A 21,523-nucleotide genomic window follows, 5' to 3' on the forward strand; every position below is an offset into this window, starting at 1 on the left:
AAGCCTCCAGTCCAAATCAGCACTCTGACCAGGGACTTCTCCACCCAGCTGGAGGAGGCCGCTGAGATAGCCAAACCAGAAGTCTTTCCAGGCTTCAGGCAGATGGTAGAAGAGAGAGTCAACCTAGCTGATGCCTGTGTGACTCTGGAACAAAAGCAAAAGTTGAAACAAGTTTTCTTGGATTTCCAAGATCTCTTTGCGGTAGACTCATATGACTGTGGTCGCACTGACATCCACACAACAACAATCCCCACGGACCCTGGCATGACTCCAGTGTTTGTGAAGCAATATCGCTTGCCTCTCGCATCAATGGAGTCCCTTACTGAAATAATTAAGAACCTTGAGTCCAGGGGAATAATCCGTCCCATCCACAGCACCTTCAATAATCCGGTGCTGGGAATATTAAAGCCAAACGGCCAGTGGAGACTCTGCGCCGATCTCAGGGAGCTCAACAAACGGGTCCATACTTCCCGATGGCCTCTTCCCTACATTGACCAAGGGCTGGCCCAGATTCAGGGGTCACAGGTATTCACTGCAATAGACCTGACCAATGGATACTGGACCGTGCCTGTCAGTAGGGAGGACCAATACAAACTGGCTTTTACCTTTGGGGGCCAGCAGTACACATGGACCCGGACTCCCTTCGGATACCTCAACTCCGGTAATGAGTTCAACATTTTCCTACATAAGGCCATGCCCGACCTGGGTGCGAGGGGTAACCTGGCTTATGTAGATGATGTCCTCATCAAAAGTTCATCTGTGGAGGAACACATAGCGGAGATCCGTTATGTTCTGACCCAGTTGAGGGCCGCCGGAGCAAAACTTTCCTTTCAGAAAGCACAGTGGTGTAGAACCCGTGTTAATTTCTTGGGGCATGAGATTACTCCTCAGGGTCTCTGTCCCCAGGAAAAGAAAGTGGAAGCACTTCAGAAACTGAAAGACCCCACAACTCTGCGGGAACTAAGGAGCCTCCTTGGACTGACTAATTACAGCAGAAAGTTCATTGAGGGCTACGCAGAGATCACCAGACCCCTGATTCATCTCCTGAAGGGGGGGTCAAGTGGGAATGGGGTCCAGAACAAGCTGAGGCAGTAAGACAACTCAAAAGAAGCCTCTCACAAGCGCCTTGCCTAGCTTACCCTGTCAGAAACAAGGAGTTCTTCCTGGAGACGGGGTTCTCTAATACGTGCTTGACAGCAGTATTATACCAAAAGCATGACAAGGTCAATAAAGTAATCTCCTATGCGAGCAAAACTTTATCCTCTGTGGAGGAAAAATTCAACGATTGTGAGAAGGCACTCCTGGCAATGGTGTGGGCATTGAAGAATTACCGCCCGTTTATCCATGGGGAACACATCATCGTGGAGACTCCACACCAGACTCTGCAATATCTCCAAAGTGACAGAATCCGGGCCGGAAATGTGAGTAATTCCCGAATTGCTTCCTGGATTCTGTCAATGCAAGGCTTTCCTGTGGAGGTCAGATATGGCCAAAACAAGAAGAGTCCCCTCGCGCAAGGTCTGGCTGACTTGCATGATTGTGCCAGAGAAAACTGTCTCGAGGACGAAAGTCTAAAAATAAAGGACAACATGGAGGCATACCTTAATTCCCCCCACAAAGTCTTTGAAGAAGACAAGTGTGAGGGAATGCCCACTGTCTATGTGGATGGATGCTCTTACCATGTTGACAACAATGGGGAGAAAGAACTGGTGGCCGGCGTAGGGAATGCATGGGTGAATGAGTCCCCAGAACCCTCCGCTGGATACAAAATTGGTCCCCGAAGTAGTCAGGTGGCAGAATTGATGGCTGTGCATCAGGCCATCCTCACTGCTGTCCAGCATCAACTCCACGAACTGGTCATAATCACAGATTTGGATTATGTACTGAACGGGTTCGTGGAGCACCTGGTTAATTGGAAAACCAGAGGCATGTTATGTGCTAACAACAAACCCTTGAAACATGGGAAGTTGATCCAAAACATTGATGATCTGGTCACCTCGAATGAGATGACCATCTATTGGAAAAAGATCAAGGGTCATTCCAAAGTAGAGGGACCAGACAAAACTGGAAATGACTTAGCTGATCAGCTGGCCAAAACCGGGGCCATCCAAGGGGATCTAATTGAGATTGAGTCCCTGTTGGGGGAAATCCAGGTCACTGCTATCACTAGGTCCCAGACAAATGCTCACAACGACCTTTCAATTGCACAATGGAGTAAGGAGACCCCTGATGCTGATTTGATTACAGCTCAGAAGGGGGATCCAATTATTGGTAAGTTTTACCAGCACCTTGAGGACCCTGAGAACTTTCCCCTGACGGATACCGATTACATTGGGAAAGAGGACCTAGAGTGTTGATGAAATGTCCAAAAATGTTGCGAATCCAAGACGGTTTGCTGGTAAGGAAATCCAAAGCGGGCCACGATCAGTGGGTGGTTCCTACCTCATTCCGAAGCCTGATGTTAAGTCACGCCCATGATGCGGCCACCGCCGGTCATACAGGGTTTCACACAACATTGGAAATCTTAAGAGAGGTTGCATACTGGCCACACATGGGGCAGGACCTGGACCAATACTTGAAGGGGTGTCTTGTGTGTGCATAATTTCAGCCATCATCCCTCACGCACCGTGCGCCTCTCCAAAAGAGGGGGATGACACTGCCATGGTCAGATTTACAAATCGACTTCGTAGGCCCCGTGATTCGCTCTGCTCGGGGGAAAAAGTACATGTTGACTGTGACATGTTTGTTTACCAAGTGGGTGGAATGTCTCCCAGCCCCAAATTGCAAGGTAGAAACTGCTGCTGCCCTGATGATTAACCACATCTTTTCCCGTTTTGGTCTACCTCAAAGGATTGAGTCAGACAGAGGTAGCCACTTCACCAGTGAAGGGATGACAAAGATGTGGGAGATACTGGGGGTCAAAAGGAAGTTGCATATTGCTTACCGGCCAGCTTCTTCTGGGGCAGTAGAGAGATATAACCAAACCATTGTGAGCATATTAAAAAAGTTTGTGGCAGATTCTGGGCCAAGTTGGGATATCCGATTACCTCTGGTCCTAATGGCCATCAGATCTACCCCTTCATCTGCAACCAAAATGTCACCATTTGAGTTGATGACTGGGCGCAAGATGGTGCTTCCTCAGCATTTGCTCTACAGGACCCAAGAGCAGACACTGATAAATGCCTCCACAACTCATGAGTATGTGGAGAATTTAAGGAAACACCTTCAGCATGCTTTTGCTTATGCTCAGCGGAATCTAGAAAGATCAGCTGATAGCATGAAGACCCACTATGACCTGAAGACTTCCAGGAAGGAATATCAGGTGGGGGACCGGGTCTATCTATACAATTTCCAAAGGAACCAGGCCAAACAGCGAAAAATTTTGCCTACATGGAAGGGACCCTTTGAGATTATAGACAAAATCTCCCCTGTGGCCTACAAGATCCGCATCCCCAAAGGCGGTTTGGCAGAGGGGGAAGACAAGTGGGTCCACATTAACCAGTTGAAGTGTTGCCATCCCAGGCACACTCTGCAACAACTGGAGGAATCCTCTGGAATCCTAGAGGGTACTGTCTCAGATTAATTCAGTTCTAACTTAAAAGATCCTACATATAGCCTATCAAATTCTGTGCTTCTCAAGTTTATGTGTTCCTGTCTCTTAATTTAAAAAAATGTGCATGTTCATATCTGCTGAGTTCTAAAATTTATATGCCACCCCACTATATCAATGGTGGGGGAAAAATGTCCATGAATAGGTATTGCCGCTCTTCCTTTGTCGTCCTAGGAGAAAGAAAACCTGGAGACGGGCCAAGGAGGATGATCCGGAGACTGGGAGCAGAGACGCAACGGGCCCGGGGTACCGCCCAATATTCCCATCAGGACCGGCGAGGAGAACCGATCGATCAGTACCGGATGGAGGAAAAGATGCTGAACTGTGCCATCTATTGGAAGAAGATGAGGAAACATCCCAGGTCTTGCGAGTCCCATCAGTGAAACAGAATGGCCATCGCAAGAGGGGGGCTTGTGGGATGTTTTTACCCATACATCCGAGCCCTACCTCAAAAACTGTGCAGTACTGACATGGAAAACATCATGATGGCCAGAGCTTCCCAGAAAATGCACAGGGAAATGCATGAAGAATAGGCTGCCACTCATTTTTGCCGATGTTATGGGCACAGAAGGGCACTGCCTAAAACCACCATTGGACTACCCACATAGTAGTCTGAAACCATTGGGAATGGCAATGCTGATTGCCAAAAGCAACCTAGAATTGTGGGGAATTCATTTTCTTAAATCCCAAAAAGGGGTGCAGTACCAGTACTCACCACTATCAGAAAGCCGGTGTTTTAAAACCACCAGATTTTGTTTAAAACTGAATAAATGAACCCAAAGCATGTCAAAGAAAGACTTACTGAGAGGTGGATCCAGTGTAAAGTTATATTCTGAAGTGACTTGAATGTTCCTAACAAGACTGGCTGAGCTCTGCAGGTCTGCAGCAGCCTAACTGAAACTGGATTTAAAACTACCAAAAATCGAAATGTTTAAAAGAAATGAGTGACCTACTTTTGAGTGTCACATAAGTTGTCACTGTTGAAATGCCATAGTTTGAACTTAGAATCAGCATTCTAGCTGCATATGTAAACATTGTCTTGACTTAAACTGGGTAACAAAAAGTGACATTAGCTGGGGCCTGGCTTAAGGAACTGAATTCTGCCCACCAGCTACCCCCGACAGGAGTTGAGACTTGCACAACAGCTGTGTTCCCAGGCCTATCTGCCTTTTGCTGCTCCCACCAAAAGGGATATGACACTTCCCTGATTGAATTACCTGGGCTCTGCAGGAAATTGAACAAAGCCCTGTCCTGACTCAGGCAAATGTTTTATTATGGGGGCCATAAAAAGTGGCTTCCTCCTGGAAGTAAAGGGGAGGAGCACTGCCTGTGAGAGCAAGCTGGCTTGGCAGAACTGGAAAAACCAGAAATTCAACCTTGTGCTGGGGGGAAACCACACCCCTGTAGCCAGAATATGGTTTTAGAAAAAGATGAATAACTCATAGAGCGGACTTGTGAAAATTATTTAATTGATACCATAATTCTTGTGATTTTTCTGCCCACATTTTAAGAGGTTTTTAGAACCGGTGGCATGATCTGGGGGCAAACTAGCAGTTAAGAGGGTATTACTTAAAATGTATGCATGTTAAAAGTCTGTTACTTCATCAAGTAATGTCCATACTCCTTGCGCACATGTGTATAAATTTGGGGTAATGTCCGATATTACGAAATCAGTTAAAAAGTGCAAATGTTGCCATTTCTGAATGCAAGCTCCCAGGAAGAGCAGATTTGGACAGGGTATACCTCCTGTGATATGTGAAGGGTGCATGCAATTTTAAACAAATGTGTACCTGTGCAAATATGTCTTTTGGGTCAAAATATAGATTGTGTGTAATTTGACAGGGGTGGGTTCTCTGTACCATAAACAGACCTCATCATGATGACACTTCATTTCATTCCCCCAATCAAGGGGAAGCGGATGAAGTGGCCAATGACAAGTGGAGCGGGGTAGAGCTTAGTGATGCTGCACACACACCCATTTTCAAAACACATAAAAGCAGACAGATAGGACAGATAGGGACCTTCAAATCCATTTGCTGCGGGACGCTCTGCCGGAAAAATCCATACTTTACCTCCATCAATCTCTAGAGAAAGCTGTGCAGAAAGATCCAGACTTCAACTCCATCAATCTCCAGAATCCAGAGAGAGAGAGAGCTGACCCAGATCACTGTGAAGTGCAGAGACCAGACCAGAGTCCAGTCTAAAACCTGACCAGATCCGTGGCGAGGCCCATTTAATTCAAGAATATAGTGTGAGTACCTAGCAGAACTGTGCAGAACCAATCTCTTAGTTAAAATAATCTAATCCAAGCTATTTTAATCTAAGTAGAACTGCCTCCTAACTGTCACCTGTCATTTGCAAAGCTGTCACCTGTCATTTCTAGTTGCTAGCTGTCATTTGTCATTTTGAACTTTAAAATTTCAAATCCGAAAAACTACCTTTATTTAATCGCTCATATCTCCGTAACCGTTTGTGCTAGAGACTTGCAGTAACTTTCCTCTGAAAGCTGGGAATCGTGGCTTTCCTACGAAGTTAGAACCGCATTCCTAACCCCGATACTTTTACCGCAATCGCGAAAAACGCACTCACGAATTTGCCGCGATTTGCAAATTTCTCAACGTGTGAAAACAGCAGTTTTCTTGCTTTCAGTTGCCAAAAATTCGTTTAACCTGCTAGTTACTCCTAGATCCTTGCTAAAGTGAGCCTGGACTAATATTAACTTGATACCACTCACCCTGAACCTCTAGAGGGAATTAAAAGCATTTTAGCATATTTTTCACTTCATTGCCAGCACACGTAAAAGCATTTTGGGCCTGTGTTTCCAACTTCTGTAGTGTAAGCTTGCTGGGGTGAACTGAATTACGTTTGATTGCATTTCTGAGAACTGTGTGCTTTCCTTCCATTTCCTTGCATTGCAAAAAGGGGGGGTGGATTGCCAGAGAAAAGTGATTACATTGTTTTGTTGAAATCATATTGAGTATTTTCTGTATTGCATTTCATTCAACATTACATCCATCTGAACTTATATTAAGTATTCTCTACCACCTTATTCTTCTGTTCTTATTCACAAGTGTGCTAGTGCCAGACTATCCATTATTGATTACTGCTCAGATTCAGTGTGATATCCAATTATTAATTTATTATAAAGTGTGATACATATCTATATTGTTTAAATTCTCAAATAAACCTTTTAACTTGCAAAACAGAACTACTTCTTGGCTCAGTGGGGTCACGGGGATTCCAAGGGAGGGGTGTTATATAGGGGTAGTCATCCAGAACGCATGAACTGGACATAAAGATATATCAATAAGGGTTTTCATTCAGTATTCTAGACTAGGCGCTGATTTAGCTGTAGTGTTGAATTGAATCCTCTTACACTGTGTGCCACAAGTATAGGGACACAGCAAGAGCACAAGTGTGGCTAGGAGTTAACAACAGTCTACAGGTGTTACCTTTCAATGGGAATCAATGTACACACATTTTTAAAACAACACAAAATAAACCTTAAACTGGCAATGCAATACATACAGGGCCTGATTCACAGAGTGTTTTCGTATGGGATTGTACCATTATAAAACGCGTTTGTGAATCAGGGCCATAATATTCCGAGCATATAAATAGACAAAGTTACAATTTCGAAATGAAATATGGACAAATACTGTGCTAAACTGTAATGTATTCCTGATATTAGATTCAGTTAGTAATAAATGTGCATAAGAGATGTTTAAAAAATAACCTTACATCAGCGGTCCAGGATCCTGTGATGGACTGGTGTATTCTGTAAGTGTAAACGAAGCCCTGGCATCTGCAAATGGAAAAAAGACAACCTATTTAATGGTAAGGCCCATATTAGTCCTTATAACACCATATTATATCACATCGTTTAGATGTATTACCTTATTGCCATAAAACAGCATCATTTTAAAGATATGTGCACGAGTTAATTAAAAGACGCAAAGAATTGCATTATTGAGCCTCTTACAGCTTCTCTTCTATATGAGCTGATTGTTCTGCTAGACATCCTCCCAACGTGGATATGCTCAATAGTAAAGAGGGAAAACCATCAGATTCACCATTTAATTTAAGCATGACAGCTTAGTTAACGAAGAACCCAAGGCTCAGAACTGGCCTGACTCCATAACTTTAGAACCAACTAGATAATGATTCAACAAAGGTAGCCCCTCTCTCGGAAGAACTAGGTATGATAACCTGTTCAGTGGTTGTTAACCACATTGAGCGTTTGCAGCCATCTGCTTTTTGCTCACTGTACCTTTCACAGATGGGAAATATCCATTTGCATATCCGTCTTTGTCCCGCCCACATGGGCAGTCCAGCACCGAAATGCTATGGCAATTCCTCTCTGAACAAGAGTACCACCAGCAACCCCATACACATGTTTCAGCCTTGTTGGGCATCATCAGTGAGGTGAAGCTGAGCCTCTCTAAGCACAGTGAGCAGGGAGTCTATGTCTGGTTGCCCCCAGGTAACCTAGGGTGACCAACCCCAAGTTCCTTCAAAGAATTCAACAAAGGTAGCAGGCGCCCCTCTCTCGGAAGAACAAGGCATGATAACCTGCTCAGTGGTTGTGGATATGCTCAGTATTAAAGAGGAAAAACCATCAGATTCACCATTTAATTTAAGCATGACAGCTTAGTTAACGAAGAACCCAAGGCCCAGAACTGGCCTGACTCCATAACTTTAGAACCGACTAGATAATGATGTTTGGAATTATCTGTGGGTTTCACAAATCTAGGTTCTTTGATATTAGTGCACTCAAGAAACAAAATAAAGGAAACGAAATTAACAATGAGTTGAGTTTACATAATCTCGGGTTTATCATATGATATTTATAACACGCTTAATACCCAGAGGTTTCTAAGTGCAGACCCGGGATCGAACCTGTGGTGCTCTGGTATGCTTTTGCTTCCAAGGCGAGCACGTTGCCCCTAAGCTATCCTCCCGAAAGCTATGTTTATGAAAGCTATATCATGGTTAGGAATTAAACAAATCATGACATGCAGCAGTGTTTATATACTTGCAACTGCCACAGGGAGGGTGCCATAAGCGATAGATAAAATGTGGTATAAAACAAAGTGCAAAAGTCACAAAATCCCAAACTGACTTCTAATAACCTTTTTATGGCAGTTTGGGTGTCTCCTTCCGCAATCTCAACATGTCCTTGTCTTCGTGTTTTCTGCAGCGTTCTTTCTCCATTTAAACTTTCTTCGTTTATTTTGCTCCATTTTCCTCATGTCTTGCTGTGTCAGTTGTTGGGTGTCTTTCTTTTTGCATTACAGACTATTTGATCTCCTTCCCTTCCATATATCTTTTGATTCAGTTTTATGATTAATTTCCTTTGCCCTCTTTTCTGATCCACTCTCCTTGCTCAGTCATTGGTCCAGAGTAATTTGGGCCACAAGTGAGGAGTTGTTTTGTCTAAGAATGTGCACATTTGGATGTGTGCGCCTGTCACGAGTGCAGTGTGTATGCAAACTGTTATGTTGTGTTAATCGGTGTATGCACTGCACCACATCACCGGCATTCTAGTTTCAGAGTGCTCAGCCTTGTCTGTGGAGTGGCGTATGGTTCCCCCACCAGGTATATCCAGAACTTAGTCTGCTGGAGGAAGGAAAAGGAGCAAGGGGAAAATAAGAGCATGGGCAAGTGGAAAACAGATATCGAGAAATATTGTTTTATGATAGCATGGGTGCATGTCTGCCCTGATAAGTGGATCATAGATCAACAAAAGGGAGGAGGACAGGATAGCACTGGGGCAATGCGCTGGTCTTGGAAACAAGACAACACCGACCAAATCCGTGCTTAGAAACCAAACTCAAGTGTGCGTTATAAAAAATAAATAAATAAATGTCCTTAAGTGCTGTGTTAAGTGAGCTCTGTGTCCAAGGCAGATTTAGGGAATTGCAAGTTTGTACACAATGACATGTTGGATGCAGGAGTGGGTCAAGAGTGTGCACCAGCAATCGTTCTACATTGTACAAAGAGTGGGCTTATCAAGAATAGACTGTGTATGAAGCGGAAGGTGTTGGTAACAGGTAATGCAACACAGTCACTTTGAAAAAGGATAGCACCTGGATGTCACAAAGGTAATCATTAAGTGTTTGCTATGTAACATGTCAAACTAGACTTTCTTTTAGTAACTGTTGAAACAGTGTTGTGCCTTCCTTGAGAGTAGACTAACACATACCTATCTATAGTGAGAATATATACTCTACGTTACATATACTGGCTTTTATCCAACTGTGTGAAAGGCAGATATGTGGATGTAGAACAAACAGCATAGGTAAGGAGAGAAGGGCCAGATATATGTCCTTTTGAATTTGCTGGTTCCCTATTGGTCAACAAACTGCCTTTAAAGACATGTGCATCACTCATCATGCCAACCATAACACTGGCCCGTAATTCCTCCAAGACAAACTCACTACCTACCACCCCTCCAGGACACTAAAATCTGGCACAGCGTCCCTCCTAGTTGTCCATTACAACTGCAGCAGACTGGGTGGATCCTCCTTCTCCATCCATGTTCTGACCATCTGGAACTCTCTGCCTACTCCACATCAGCAACATTGACAATCACCTGGCATTCAGCAACCTTGCTATTTCCTTCCTCTCTTGAATCTTCTCGCAATCTATGATGTGATTGACTCGCACACATAAGCACTGGCCCAAACCCGATAACACAGCTATCCCCCTAATCCACTGCAGATCCCGGCAGCGTTTGCAGCGGCACACCATTACAAACTCAGCCCTCCTACCCCCCAACCCCAGTCGATCGTACATCACTCCCCCGCCGCTCCGGGTCCCCTCCCACTGCTCAGGCTCTGAATAAAGGGAGTCCTCAGCTGGAAAGACCAGCCAATTGCATTAGACATAGGAAAAGCAACATTAAAGGTATGTATAACTTGAACCGTGTCTGTGGGCACATGCCGCAGGCACGGCCAACCATCCATGCACTATAGAATGCAGCTATGGTTATGCAAATCTTGTCTAGCAGCTTGGTTAGCCATCCACACTGAAACACCGGATGTGCCTCAACACCTCTGCTATTAGTATACAGCAACAACCTATGAAACATTTAGTTCTAGTTCGGAACACATTGAGTCTCCCGCACTAGCACTCTATTCTATTCTAAACCACCAACAGCAACCCCCCCCCCCACATGCCTGACATATGGGCTGCTTCCTGGAGCCTAGACAGCCCTCCCAATCCCTAACCTGTCAGAATGCACACACGCATCTTAAAGTTAACTCTTAGAATCTCCCATACATGGACTTCGGTCCCCAAGGGTGTTCATACCACAATGCGCAGTGAGGCCATACAAATGGAAAAGAGGCACTATATAATGATGAATACAATACAATAACACACTCTGGCACCTTTTTGTGAGAAATTGTGATGAGAGATGTGAGTTATGTCTTTGGCTCATGAGTGGTCAGGGTGCCACTGTGAGCCTGGATGTGCTCAAACTATGTAAAGAGATTAGAGGAGCAACATACTTCTACTTGCTCCCTAAAACCTGAACAACTACAAACATGGGTGGGTTTTGAACTTTGACTCTTCTATGAGCAAAGCCCTAGAATGGGCTTACTGGCAGTTCTAAAAGCCTCTAAGGAACTTCAAGGGGATGGTTGTAGTGGTGTGGGAGGCAGGATTCCTCTTCAGCTGAGACTCTTCTGGAAGTTATTCAATAATCCAGCCTTGTTCACAGTTCTCAGCCTGGGCTGCAGTTACATTGTCCGTTTAACAGGCGGCAGCATGAGGATATTAGGTGCAATAGGGATGCAAAGCCTGCTTGCCAGCTTACATTTGCAAGCCTGGTTTTAATTCATGACAGGGGTCACATTTGGAATTCATGAAGCAGGAGCTGGAAGCAGTTCCTGCATGTCTGGAGTCTTCTCTTACCAGAAGTTACTCATCCTACCCAAAATGATGTCTTTGTGGGCCAGAGAAAAGAGTGCTGGTGACTGAAGCATGGGGTTAGGTGTTGACAAAAGAGAAGGAGTGATTTGCTGGCAGGCAAACATTATAACATGGATGTCACAAATGTCAAATTTGACAGGTCAATAATAGCATACATTGGCACATCCAGCATGGATGTGTTTGCTTACAGTGGCATTACTGGCATTATGGGTAAAGCCACCATGAGTGTGTTGTTCTTACTGTGCAGAGGGATATTGGCATACATTTCTTACAGTGGTATTAATGGCATTGTAGGCAAAGTCAACCGTGTATTTTTCCATGTGAATAATGGCATTTATTTACACAATCAGTGTGACATGTCATTGTACAATGGATTAATAGCATTATGGACAAGGCCAACTTCAGTGCGTTCTTACATTGGAAAACAGAAATACATTGGTACAGCGCTTATGAACATGTTTTCCTACAGTGGCATTACTTCAATTACAGTTGCTATGAGTGTGCAGCTTTAACGTAGGAAAGCCGACATATATTGTATTACAGTGGCATTCCTGACATAGAGGGAAAAGCCTACATGTGTTCTAATGTTGGGATACTGACATATATTGGCACAGCCAGCCTGGATCTGTTTTATCCCATTGTCATTACGGCACTAAGGTAAAAGCCGCCTTGAGTGTGTTCTCATGTGGAAATACTGGCCTATATTGTCAGAGCCAGCCTCGACATTCCTCCTTACACTGGAATTAAAGCCTACATGGGTCCATGTGTTTATGGAAGTAATCCCAACTAATTGCACTGCAAGCATGGAAAAGTTTTTACAGTGGCAGTACTGGCATTACTGGTCAGAGCTGGCATGAACTTCTCTTCTACATTGGCAGAATACTGATTTATATTGTGGGCAAAGCCATCATAAAAGGAGTTCCAAAATTCTCCAGTGTGCTTTTGGTGACCTGGCATCTATTACATTGTTTCGTATGATGCCCTAAAACAACTAATTGAAAGGATAAGGCTTTTTAACCGATTTTCCACAAAAGGTGTGGATAAAATGTTATATTTTAATTCATCATTTGAAAACATTTCTTAAGTGAAATCTCCCTCATCCCTCACATTGTCAGATGGGGCTACCTGGGTACACGTGGTCGTCAGTGCCCCTTTGCAGGAACTATTGTTGCCCTTTCAATAATTCACCAGCCCCTACTGCACCCATGTAATATGCAGACGTCCACCGTATTGTCTGCTTATTCCATTTGGCTAAATTGAACAAGAGTCAGGTGTGCCCAACTCAGAAGGTATGCTTTTATATTTGTAATGTTTAAGTTTGCAGTGTGCATGTGAATGTGTAGTTCACTATATATGTGGTGGTCTGATTACCGATTGCAGTAATGCAAGTAGCTTCAATTAGGTTATTGACAGCCTGCACTGTTCTATGTACCCACAACTCTGCATACCCCTCAAAATCTATGTTTAATACCCTGGATTGTTCACAAAACGCCTTTTGCGCAAAATAAGGCAGTGCATTATTTACGTCAAAATATATCAAAGTCATTCTTAAACTAGCAGCATGAAATGCAATTTCAACAACAATTACGCAGGTTTACGACAAGGTCGCATTTTATATATAGAATATAAAATTCAATAATTGCTTATTTTATGTGATCGTTGTGAAGTGAACAGATATTATAATAACATCAATATCACTATTCATTAATATTATTTTTATTATTTCAATATTTAATATTTGTCGTATCCCAATGGCTCCAATATAACAAAATTATGCGAATGCAATGTACTGTTACTGAGCCATTCCAGCCATGGAGAGAGGTCTGTAATAAATAAATCAGCCCAGATCTGAGTCATGGACGCAATGAGTTAGAGCATATAACGAAGGTAGAGTCAATAACATAATTTACAAGCCACGGCTTTAATTCCATTATAAAACAGCGAAATCATAAATGCAGCTGAAACATAAAAGGAAACAGTTAGAACCCTTGCACTGGGCATTGTCCGCATAGAATGTTTGTTAAGCAAGACAATGAGCATTGAACCATCCAGCACTGTAACATTGGTTAAAGCCCCCTATAGAACCATTGTATACAATCTCCCGCCAAACTTCCAATGCTGCTCAGGGTTTTATGTTTTCACCTTTCTGGGCCAGATTACAAAGGAATTATTACATTAAGCACAGAAAAATGTCAATTTTCCCTTTCTAGTATATGTTTTAAAGTTAAAGGCCAGTTAGACAGTGTTATTTATTTATGTATTGATCATTTGTAAGGCGCTTTATACAACAGAATTGTGTTTCAAAGCGCCACAAGGCTAAACGGGAAGGAAACAAGGGAGATAATAAGACTGGTAAGACTGGTAAGAAACAAAAAGCAACAATAATATATATACGGTCATGGTCATACTAGCGCTTGTTGCATTCGGCCGTGCAAGTGCATTGAAAAGAAATGCGAGGGAGTGGAATAGGAAGGTGGAGCAGAGGAGTGGACAAGTGCTGGAAGTGCTAAGGGGAGCCAGGAGGAGCACCTCAGGCTAAGTGTTAGTACAAGCTGCTCGCAAGGGTGGTATGTGAAACCACCAGGCAGGGGCCCGCAGGGCAATGCAATGGGGGGGAGTTGGTAGTGACGTGAGGAAGGGCCTACAAGCCTGTGAGGGTCATGAGGATCATGCCACTGGTCACAGCAGCAGTGGGGTGGTTAGCAAGGAAGGGAAAGAAGGAAAGAGGTAGATAAGAGCAGAGTTTTGAGCAGTTTCCGAAACCTGAGTAGGTCTGGCTCAAATCCAGAGGGGGGCACTAGCCGCGGAGAGAGATCTGTCACCCACTCTCTGCTTAGAGAAATGTTTGATAGTCAAAGAGTTGGAATTAGAGGAGCATAAGGCTCGACCAGGGGAGTATTTGGTCAGGGACAGTTGGAGAAACCATGGTCCCAGGCCCCAGAAGACCTTGTCGATGACGCAGAGGGTCTTGAATTTGACCCTTGCCGCCACCGGGAGCCAGTGGAGAGATTTTAGGGCTTGAGCGATACGGTCCCTGTGGCTTGAGGCCAAGGATAAGACTTTTCTAGATTAGCTCGAGGGGCGAAGAGAAGAGAGAGGGAGATTGAGAAAGAGACTGTTGCAGTAGTCCAGCCTAGAAAGGACCAGAGCTATGGAGACATTGAGCTTCTGGGGGAAGGTGAGAAAAGGAAGAATGCCTCTGAGGAGGTGGAATGGAAGTGCGATTTTTTGGTAAGGTCCATGATGTGAGGAGTGAAGGAGAGAGCGGCGTCGAAGATGACCCTGAGGATTTTGGCCTCACAAGATGGTGGGGGTAGACAGCCCAAAGAGGGTGGTTAAAGGGAAGGAGGAAAAAAGGGCACGTGTGTCCCGTTGAGGAGGATCTCTGTCTTACTGGCATTGAGGCAGAGATTGTTCGCTGAGCAACATGCCTGAATGGCAGACAGACAGTCAGAGATGAGAGAGGTGGAAGAGGGGGAATTAGAGGGAAGTTTTGAAGGAAAGTTGTGTGTCATCGGCATAACACTGGAAATGAAAAGAGAAGGAGGAGATCAGATGAGCAAGAGGGGCGTGATAGATATTGAAGAGCCAAGGTGATAGGATAGGTACACTACACAGGTAGAGAGGGTGGAGGGGGGGAGAAAGGGCCCAATTGCAGCTGGGAAGGTTGGTTAGTGAGGAAAGAGGTCAGCCAGTCCAGTGCCTGGTCCGTGATGCAGAGGGTGTCCCAGAGTCTTTTTATGTTATTGAATGACCGTGTCAGAGGCAGAGGAGAGATCGAGGAGAATGAGAACAGCAGGAGAGTTGGAATAAAGATTTGCGAGCATGGTTTCAAGGGTGTTCAGGAGAGCAGTTTCCATGCCTCTGGATGCCCAGAATCCAGATTGGTGGTCATGAAGGCAGCCAACAAGATCACAGTGGACTGTCAGTTGGGGGAGAACCAACTTTTCTAAGAGTTTACCCAGGAATGGGGTTATAGAGATAGGGCGATAGTTAGCTGGGCAGGAGGGGTGAGCAGATGGCTTTTTTAAGAGAGGTGCATAAGGGTGTTCTTGAGGGATTGAGGGATTGAGGGAAAGAGCCATTGGAGAAGGAGTGGTTACAGAGGTCTGCAAGGGCCGGGGCGAGAGAGGATATGTTGTCCTTAATTGTTCTGGAGGAGCAGGGGTGCACCTATTTGGAGGAGGCCTTCATAGAGCGGACCACTTTAGAGACCTTGTCTAGTGTTATAGGGAGGAGGGAGGAGAATGGGGGGGGTAGAAGGAGGGTGGGCAAGGGAGGCAGGAAAGTAGGAATGGGAGAAGAGATGGGGTGGAGGAGTGTGAGGACAGAATGTCATAAGTCTTGGAAGTGAAGTGGGAGTCCAGGCAGTATAGAGTGCCTGTGAAGGCAGGAGAGAGGTGGAGACTGCAAGTGGATTGGTAAATTCCTTACAGATTGTGAAAGGTTCTGCCGTGTTGTTAGAGGCTCCAGTGATGCGGCCTTGGATGTGGCCCTACTTTGTGGAGCGGATAGAGGAGCGATATTGCTGTTGGAGCAGGCGGAAGGCCAGTTTGTCAGAGGATGAGCCCAAGATCTGGCACTTCCTTTCAGCAACCCAGCACTTGTGTTTCAGAGATGCTAGATCAGAGTAGTACCATCTGTTGTTCTTGGTGGCAGGTTTTATATGGATCTTCATGGCAGGGGCAAGGATGTTGAGAGCGTTTGAGATGGCAAGAAGCAGGTTAGCAAAGACAGAGTCAGTGGGAGAGTCAGGAGCAGGGTGGGAGGGGGGAAGAAGATGGAGGCAAACGCAGCAACATACACTTGCTTAATTGGTTGAATGACGGTGAAGAGGCTGGCAGTGCAGGGGGTGGCTGAGATAGAGGGCCAAGGGGCCCCAGATAGGAGAAAAGGAGATAGTGGTCAGGCCAGGAGAGGGGATGGTGACTCGGTTACAGATAAAGATGTTACCAAAGATGGAGGGAATCACAAGTGTGGGCAGCAGAGTGAGTCAGGCCAGAAGGAAGAATAGTGAGAGAGAGGTAGCCACAGATAACCCAGAACAGAGAGGTGGATGATTAAAGAGAGTTGAGGTGGATGCTGAAGTCACCAATGAGGAGGAGTTTGGAAGAAGATGTGTAAAGAGATGAGGTGAGGTAGGTCCATTCAGAGAGGAGGAGGGATATAGGGCCAGGGGTTCTGTAGATAGTGGCAAGGGTGAGGGGGAAAGTGGAGGAGACCCCCTGTCTACAGGTGAGGCATTTGAAAGAGGAGTAGGTTTGAGTAGGAATGTTGGAAGCAGGAACAAACTCAGGGAAATCAGGGCCACTCCACCTCCAGTCCCGTTTGGTCTGAATTTGGAGAGGATTTTGTAGCCCTCAGGAAGGAGAGTGTCAACAGCAGTGACAGAGCTAGCATTGAACCACATGTCGGTGAGAGCGAGGATGTCCAAGTCCAGGTCTTCGAGAAGGAGACAGATGTCAGAGGAGTATTTGACAGCAAAGCAAGCATTCAGAGTAGCTAAGTGAACCCGGTTTCCACCTTTGAAGGTTTTCCCAAGCAGGTGTACAGGGATGTGGTACTCCCATCTGTGGTAGTGGAGAAGTGAGGGAAGGGGATGAAGGAGTGGCAGGAGAGGGGGGAAAGTGTATGAGAGAAGGCAGGTGTTGGTCGAGAAGGAGAAGAGCAAGTTGAGAATCTTGGGCCATACTAGTGCCATTGTGATAGACATTAATGATGCACTTAGAGGACGAGAAGTATGCAAGGTGGACATCCCATCTAGTGCCACCATTAATGGGTGAGGAGGAGAAAGAGTGGAGACCAGATGGGTGGTCCATAGATCAGGAGAAGGGACAGTGAAGAGGATGTCCGGGTAAAGTCTGTCTGGAAGTGGCATTGACGTAAGTGTCTGCGATAGGAAGGCCTGGGTGGGAGATTAGCAGAGCTTTTTTCAGCTTTTTTCGTCCATACTTAGTGAGTTGTACCATGGATCTTGTTAACAAACTGTGTGCCTCACTACTGTGAGGCAGTGGTGCCTGCTAGAATGAAATGCTGATTGGCATGCACCAAAAATAATATATAGACTATGGCAACTGCTCCAGTAGTGGGAGGAAATGTTCAGCCTCCCCAGATTCTCATGTTGGAAGGCAGCCATGACCACTGACCTCATCACCAATGCATGGCATAAAGTTCCAACTATTTCTTAATCACAACAGATGCACCTGGCACCCCTTTGCCTTCAAATTACTCCAAGAATCTACTTGATCCCTCCACACAGTGGGGTTTCATGGATCCCATCCGCCAGGCATTTAGAATAGGACTTCTATCAGGGCCACCTCAGAGTTGGTGAAGTCTAATTAGTTGATGCCACTGTGGTCCAGTTTTGGCTCGGCAACTACTTTTAATGCAAGGCCATTGAACCTTTGACCCAAAAGGTAGAGTACTGGTTCCAATCCAATTAATATTGGTAAAATGATTGCTATGTATAATCTGCGGAGTTCTGTGAATCCAGACCTCTACCTGGAAAAGATCATCACAGAAGGTGTTGATAAGGAACAAGGGGCAAGTGAACAAAATGCGCAAATGAGCTCCTTTCGTAAGCGCTATAAGACAGGTGGGGGCATACTGCGTACTCCGCCCAGTTTGTTCTCTTTGGACAATCAAACTCCCTCAACATCTGGGTTCTTGAATGTATCTGTAGATCCTCGAGCCTTGCAAGGCCAAGAAGTTGGAATTTCGACTCCAGTCAATCATCTTATTCGTGGTTCACTGCCCGCTAACTTAGAGTACACTTTGAGGATGACTACAATGAAAAATATGATATTATCCCATTTCTCGCAAGGTCCACAACGAACAATTATTTGCTCCGAAGTGAGTCCATCATTGAAGGAGGTAAATCCACCAGTGCCTACGGTCAAGTTGGACCCCTGTGATGAAGAGTTATTGGAACTAGAAGTACCAATATCAACTAATGTATCGTATGAATTGAATGAAATACTGGAAGAACAAGAAGAGAATAGGGGAAAGGAGGCAGTTCCACATGTACCAAGCAGGTTGGGGGATTTGTCTAGAAATATCCAGCAAGAAGGTCGAATTGATTTAAATCCCCCATTAATTCCTCCAACAATTACTGCGTTAAACTTTGTGCTAAATTCATTAGTGAAAGTTGTTGAGTCAATTACATTGGAGGTACAGCAACATACAGGGATATTGTTAGAACTTTCAAAGGATTTGGAACTGAATGACATAATGGTAACGGCTCTGAAAACAGCCATCAATGAAGGTATGGGAGTTACCCAAAAAGAACTTCGAGAAATGTCAAGAGTGCAAGCGTTAAAATTGGATCAACTCTCGGTCCAATATGATTTGATGAAAATAGACCTAAGTAATCTGCTGGGGAACTCGAAGTCGCCTCTAATATTGACGAGAGGGGCAACTGTGAGCAAACACTTATAATTCCTGAACCTTTGCCAGATGATTCGCCATTGTCAGAATCAGTGATGGAGGAATTTATCTGAATGGCACAGATAATAGATTTAGACGCAACATCTAGAATGCCTGATTTGGAATCTCCTGGTAAGGTTATTATAAATCTGAAGGAACAGAATGCAAAGGGAAAAAAGACGATTCCGTTTGGCAAAGTGAAAAATAAAAAGAAGACAAAAATGGCAATGGAAGATGTGGCAGTAATATCAGAGGAGGTGAAAGGGAAGCGTAAACAGAAAAGGAAGCATCTGACAACGGATACTAATCGTTTTATGAAACTTCTGAAAGCAAAGGCTGAAGAGGTGGCAATAGCAGAAAAAAGGAATCCACCAGAAAGAGAAAAGGGAAAAAATTCTAAAAAAAATATCAAAGAAAGGGACAAAATTCAATTAAAAGAAAATTATGAAGGTGGACCAAAAGAAAATGACAGTGGGCATTCAAACAGATATAGTGGAACCTCCCAAGAGTAGTGCGCCAATTTTTCTTCCAGCAAAGAAAAAAACGAAGATGGATCCAGCAATAAAGATAGCTCCAATTTTTTTTAAAAAAAAGAAACTGCAGGAGATGTGCCCAGAGGGGCAGAGTCCAGCGCCGGTAGCAAATGGTGAAAGCTACAAAATAGGGACTATTGTAGGGGTGCAATCTACATCCCTGGCAAATCCGGTGACTGGAGGCTGTAAAGAAGTCTTCCAAAGCCCTCTTTGTGTTGATAATAGCTCTGAGTCAAAAGAAAATATGCAAAATCAGCCCCGGAGGGAGCACAAACAACTATATGTGACAAAGCCTCTAATCAAGTAAATCAGCAGAGAGATCTAAGAGTATATATATCAAGGCTGACCCCAAACCCACAAGTGAGGGACCCATTGAATCGCTCCAGGATTCTATTAGAAATGAAATATATTCCAGGTCTGAAATATGTTTCCTCTGATGATATTGATGCGGTAAAATGTCCCTTCTCTCCCGATACAAACACTGTAGAACTATTATTGAAATCGAATTTGGGTTTGGAATCCATTGTGGGGGAGGAGGAAGCTTGGGGTTTAAGGGGCTTCAAAGTCTCTAAGGTATTCCCGAGGTTGATAACCCCGTCTGTACAATGGCAAGGAAATTATTTGGGTAATCAAATCCAGGAAAATAGTAACAACAGGGTAATAGCATCAATGGCAACATGGGACATGGTTCCTGAGATAATTGCACAAGTCCTCCTCAGAATGGGTGTTCAACAGAAGAGCCTCTAGCGAAAAAAAAAGAGGAAATAAAGAATTCAAAGGTATTCATTCATTTTAGAAACGAGAAAATCGTATATCTTTGGTTCCTTTGATTTGATCTTTCTTCAGGAAACCTGGTTGACTTGTGAAATGGGAATAGATGAATTTACCACGTACCAACAAATAGCAGCAATGTCAGATGGAGGGAGACCTTCGGGAGGCTGATGATAAGTTGTAAAAATAATGCTCACTATGAAATCAGTTTGTTATCAAATGTGAAACGGGGGATTCTGATAGTGAGATTGGAATTGAAACCCTAAAACACGGGCCAGAATTGGATTTTGGTAAATTTTTATTGGAATCCTAGTCAGTTTGGCCTTTTGGAGTTTCTATCACAACTCTCTGATCTTTTGGTCGAGATGTTATCCAGATTTCCTATGGATGATATACTAATAGCTGGAGACTTGAACTATCAATGTTTAACAACAAAAGATCAAGCCACAGGAAAAACTCGTCATCAGACGCAGAATGGGATAATGTGGGTCAATTTTATGAAAGGTTGGGATTTCTGGATGCTTATTGGAAATACTAGGGGAGATATCCCGAGTAACCCAACTTGGCATAGGGGCTCAGCATTCTCTACAATTGATTTTTTTTTTGCCTCTAACAATATTTATGAAAACTGTGCTACTCTATTGGTAGAGGATGGAAATGCTGATGAACATGCTATGCTTAAATTAGTAATAGATGTTAAATTGTCCACAACTGTTCCCACATATACAGGTCAATTGACTGTGAACTTGGCTGGTAACGGTATTCGAAAATTTGATAAAAGTGGGAAAAGTTTGACTAACAAATTGCAAAATATGGTAGCTGATGACTCGGATTTGCGAATGTATGATACAAATAGTCCATCTAATTTTCATCTGTTTCTAATGGATTTGGATCCTCAGAAACAAAATAACCCAATTCGTAAATTGTTTCATAAGCATACATTTAACGACCAGATATTGCAGCAGAAGAGAGCTATAAGATCTAAAAAAACTGAGTTAAGAAGAGCGAATCTCGATAGGAAATCGTTTGAGAGTGCGTTAATCTCCATTAATAATGAATATAGAAATTGGAAGAGATCTTTCAAGTCAATTATTTTCCAGCAAGATGGCGAAGCTATGTCAAGGGTAATGCGTCAGAGAAACTCAAGAAATTTTTTGGGCTATTTTAGGAGCTAAGCAAGATCAGCAGGTGGGAAACCAATTTTCTGTAATACCAGAACATTCATGGGTGGATCACTTCTCGAGGG

The 21,523-nt window shown here is 44.1% G+C and overlaps 1 protein-coding gene and 1 long non-coding RNA gene across 2 annotated transcripts in view; one reads left to right on the plus strand and one right to left on the minus strand.

Moving 5' to 3' along the window:
* The window catches only part of SH2D1A (SH2 domain containing 1A), a 642,540-nt gene that overhangs the window by 371,237 nt on the left and 249,780 nt on the right, over positions 1 to 21,523 (minus strand). Inside the window, exon 2 of the mRNA XM_069612658.1 lies at positions 7,352 to 7,415. Coding sequence (XP_069468759.1) covers positions 7,352 to 7,415 — 64 coding nt within the window. The remainder of the gene's footprint in view (positions 1 to 7,351; positions 7,416 to 21,523) is intronic.
* The window catches only part of LOC138480876 (uncharacterized), a 324,714-nt gene that overhangs the window by 246,388 nt on the left and 56,803 nt on the right, over positions 1 to 21,523 (plus strand). The window lies entirely within an intron of this gene.

The sequence above is a fragment of the Ambystoma mexicanum genome, chromosome 5p, assembly GCF_040938575.1.
Source record: "Ambystoma mexicanum isolate Mex_15411 chromosome 5p, UKY_AmexF1_1, whole genome shotgun sequence".
Classification (NCBI taxonomy): Eukaryota; Metazoa; Chordata; class Amphibia; order Caudata; family Ambystomatidae; genus Ambystoma; species Ambystoma mexicanum.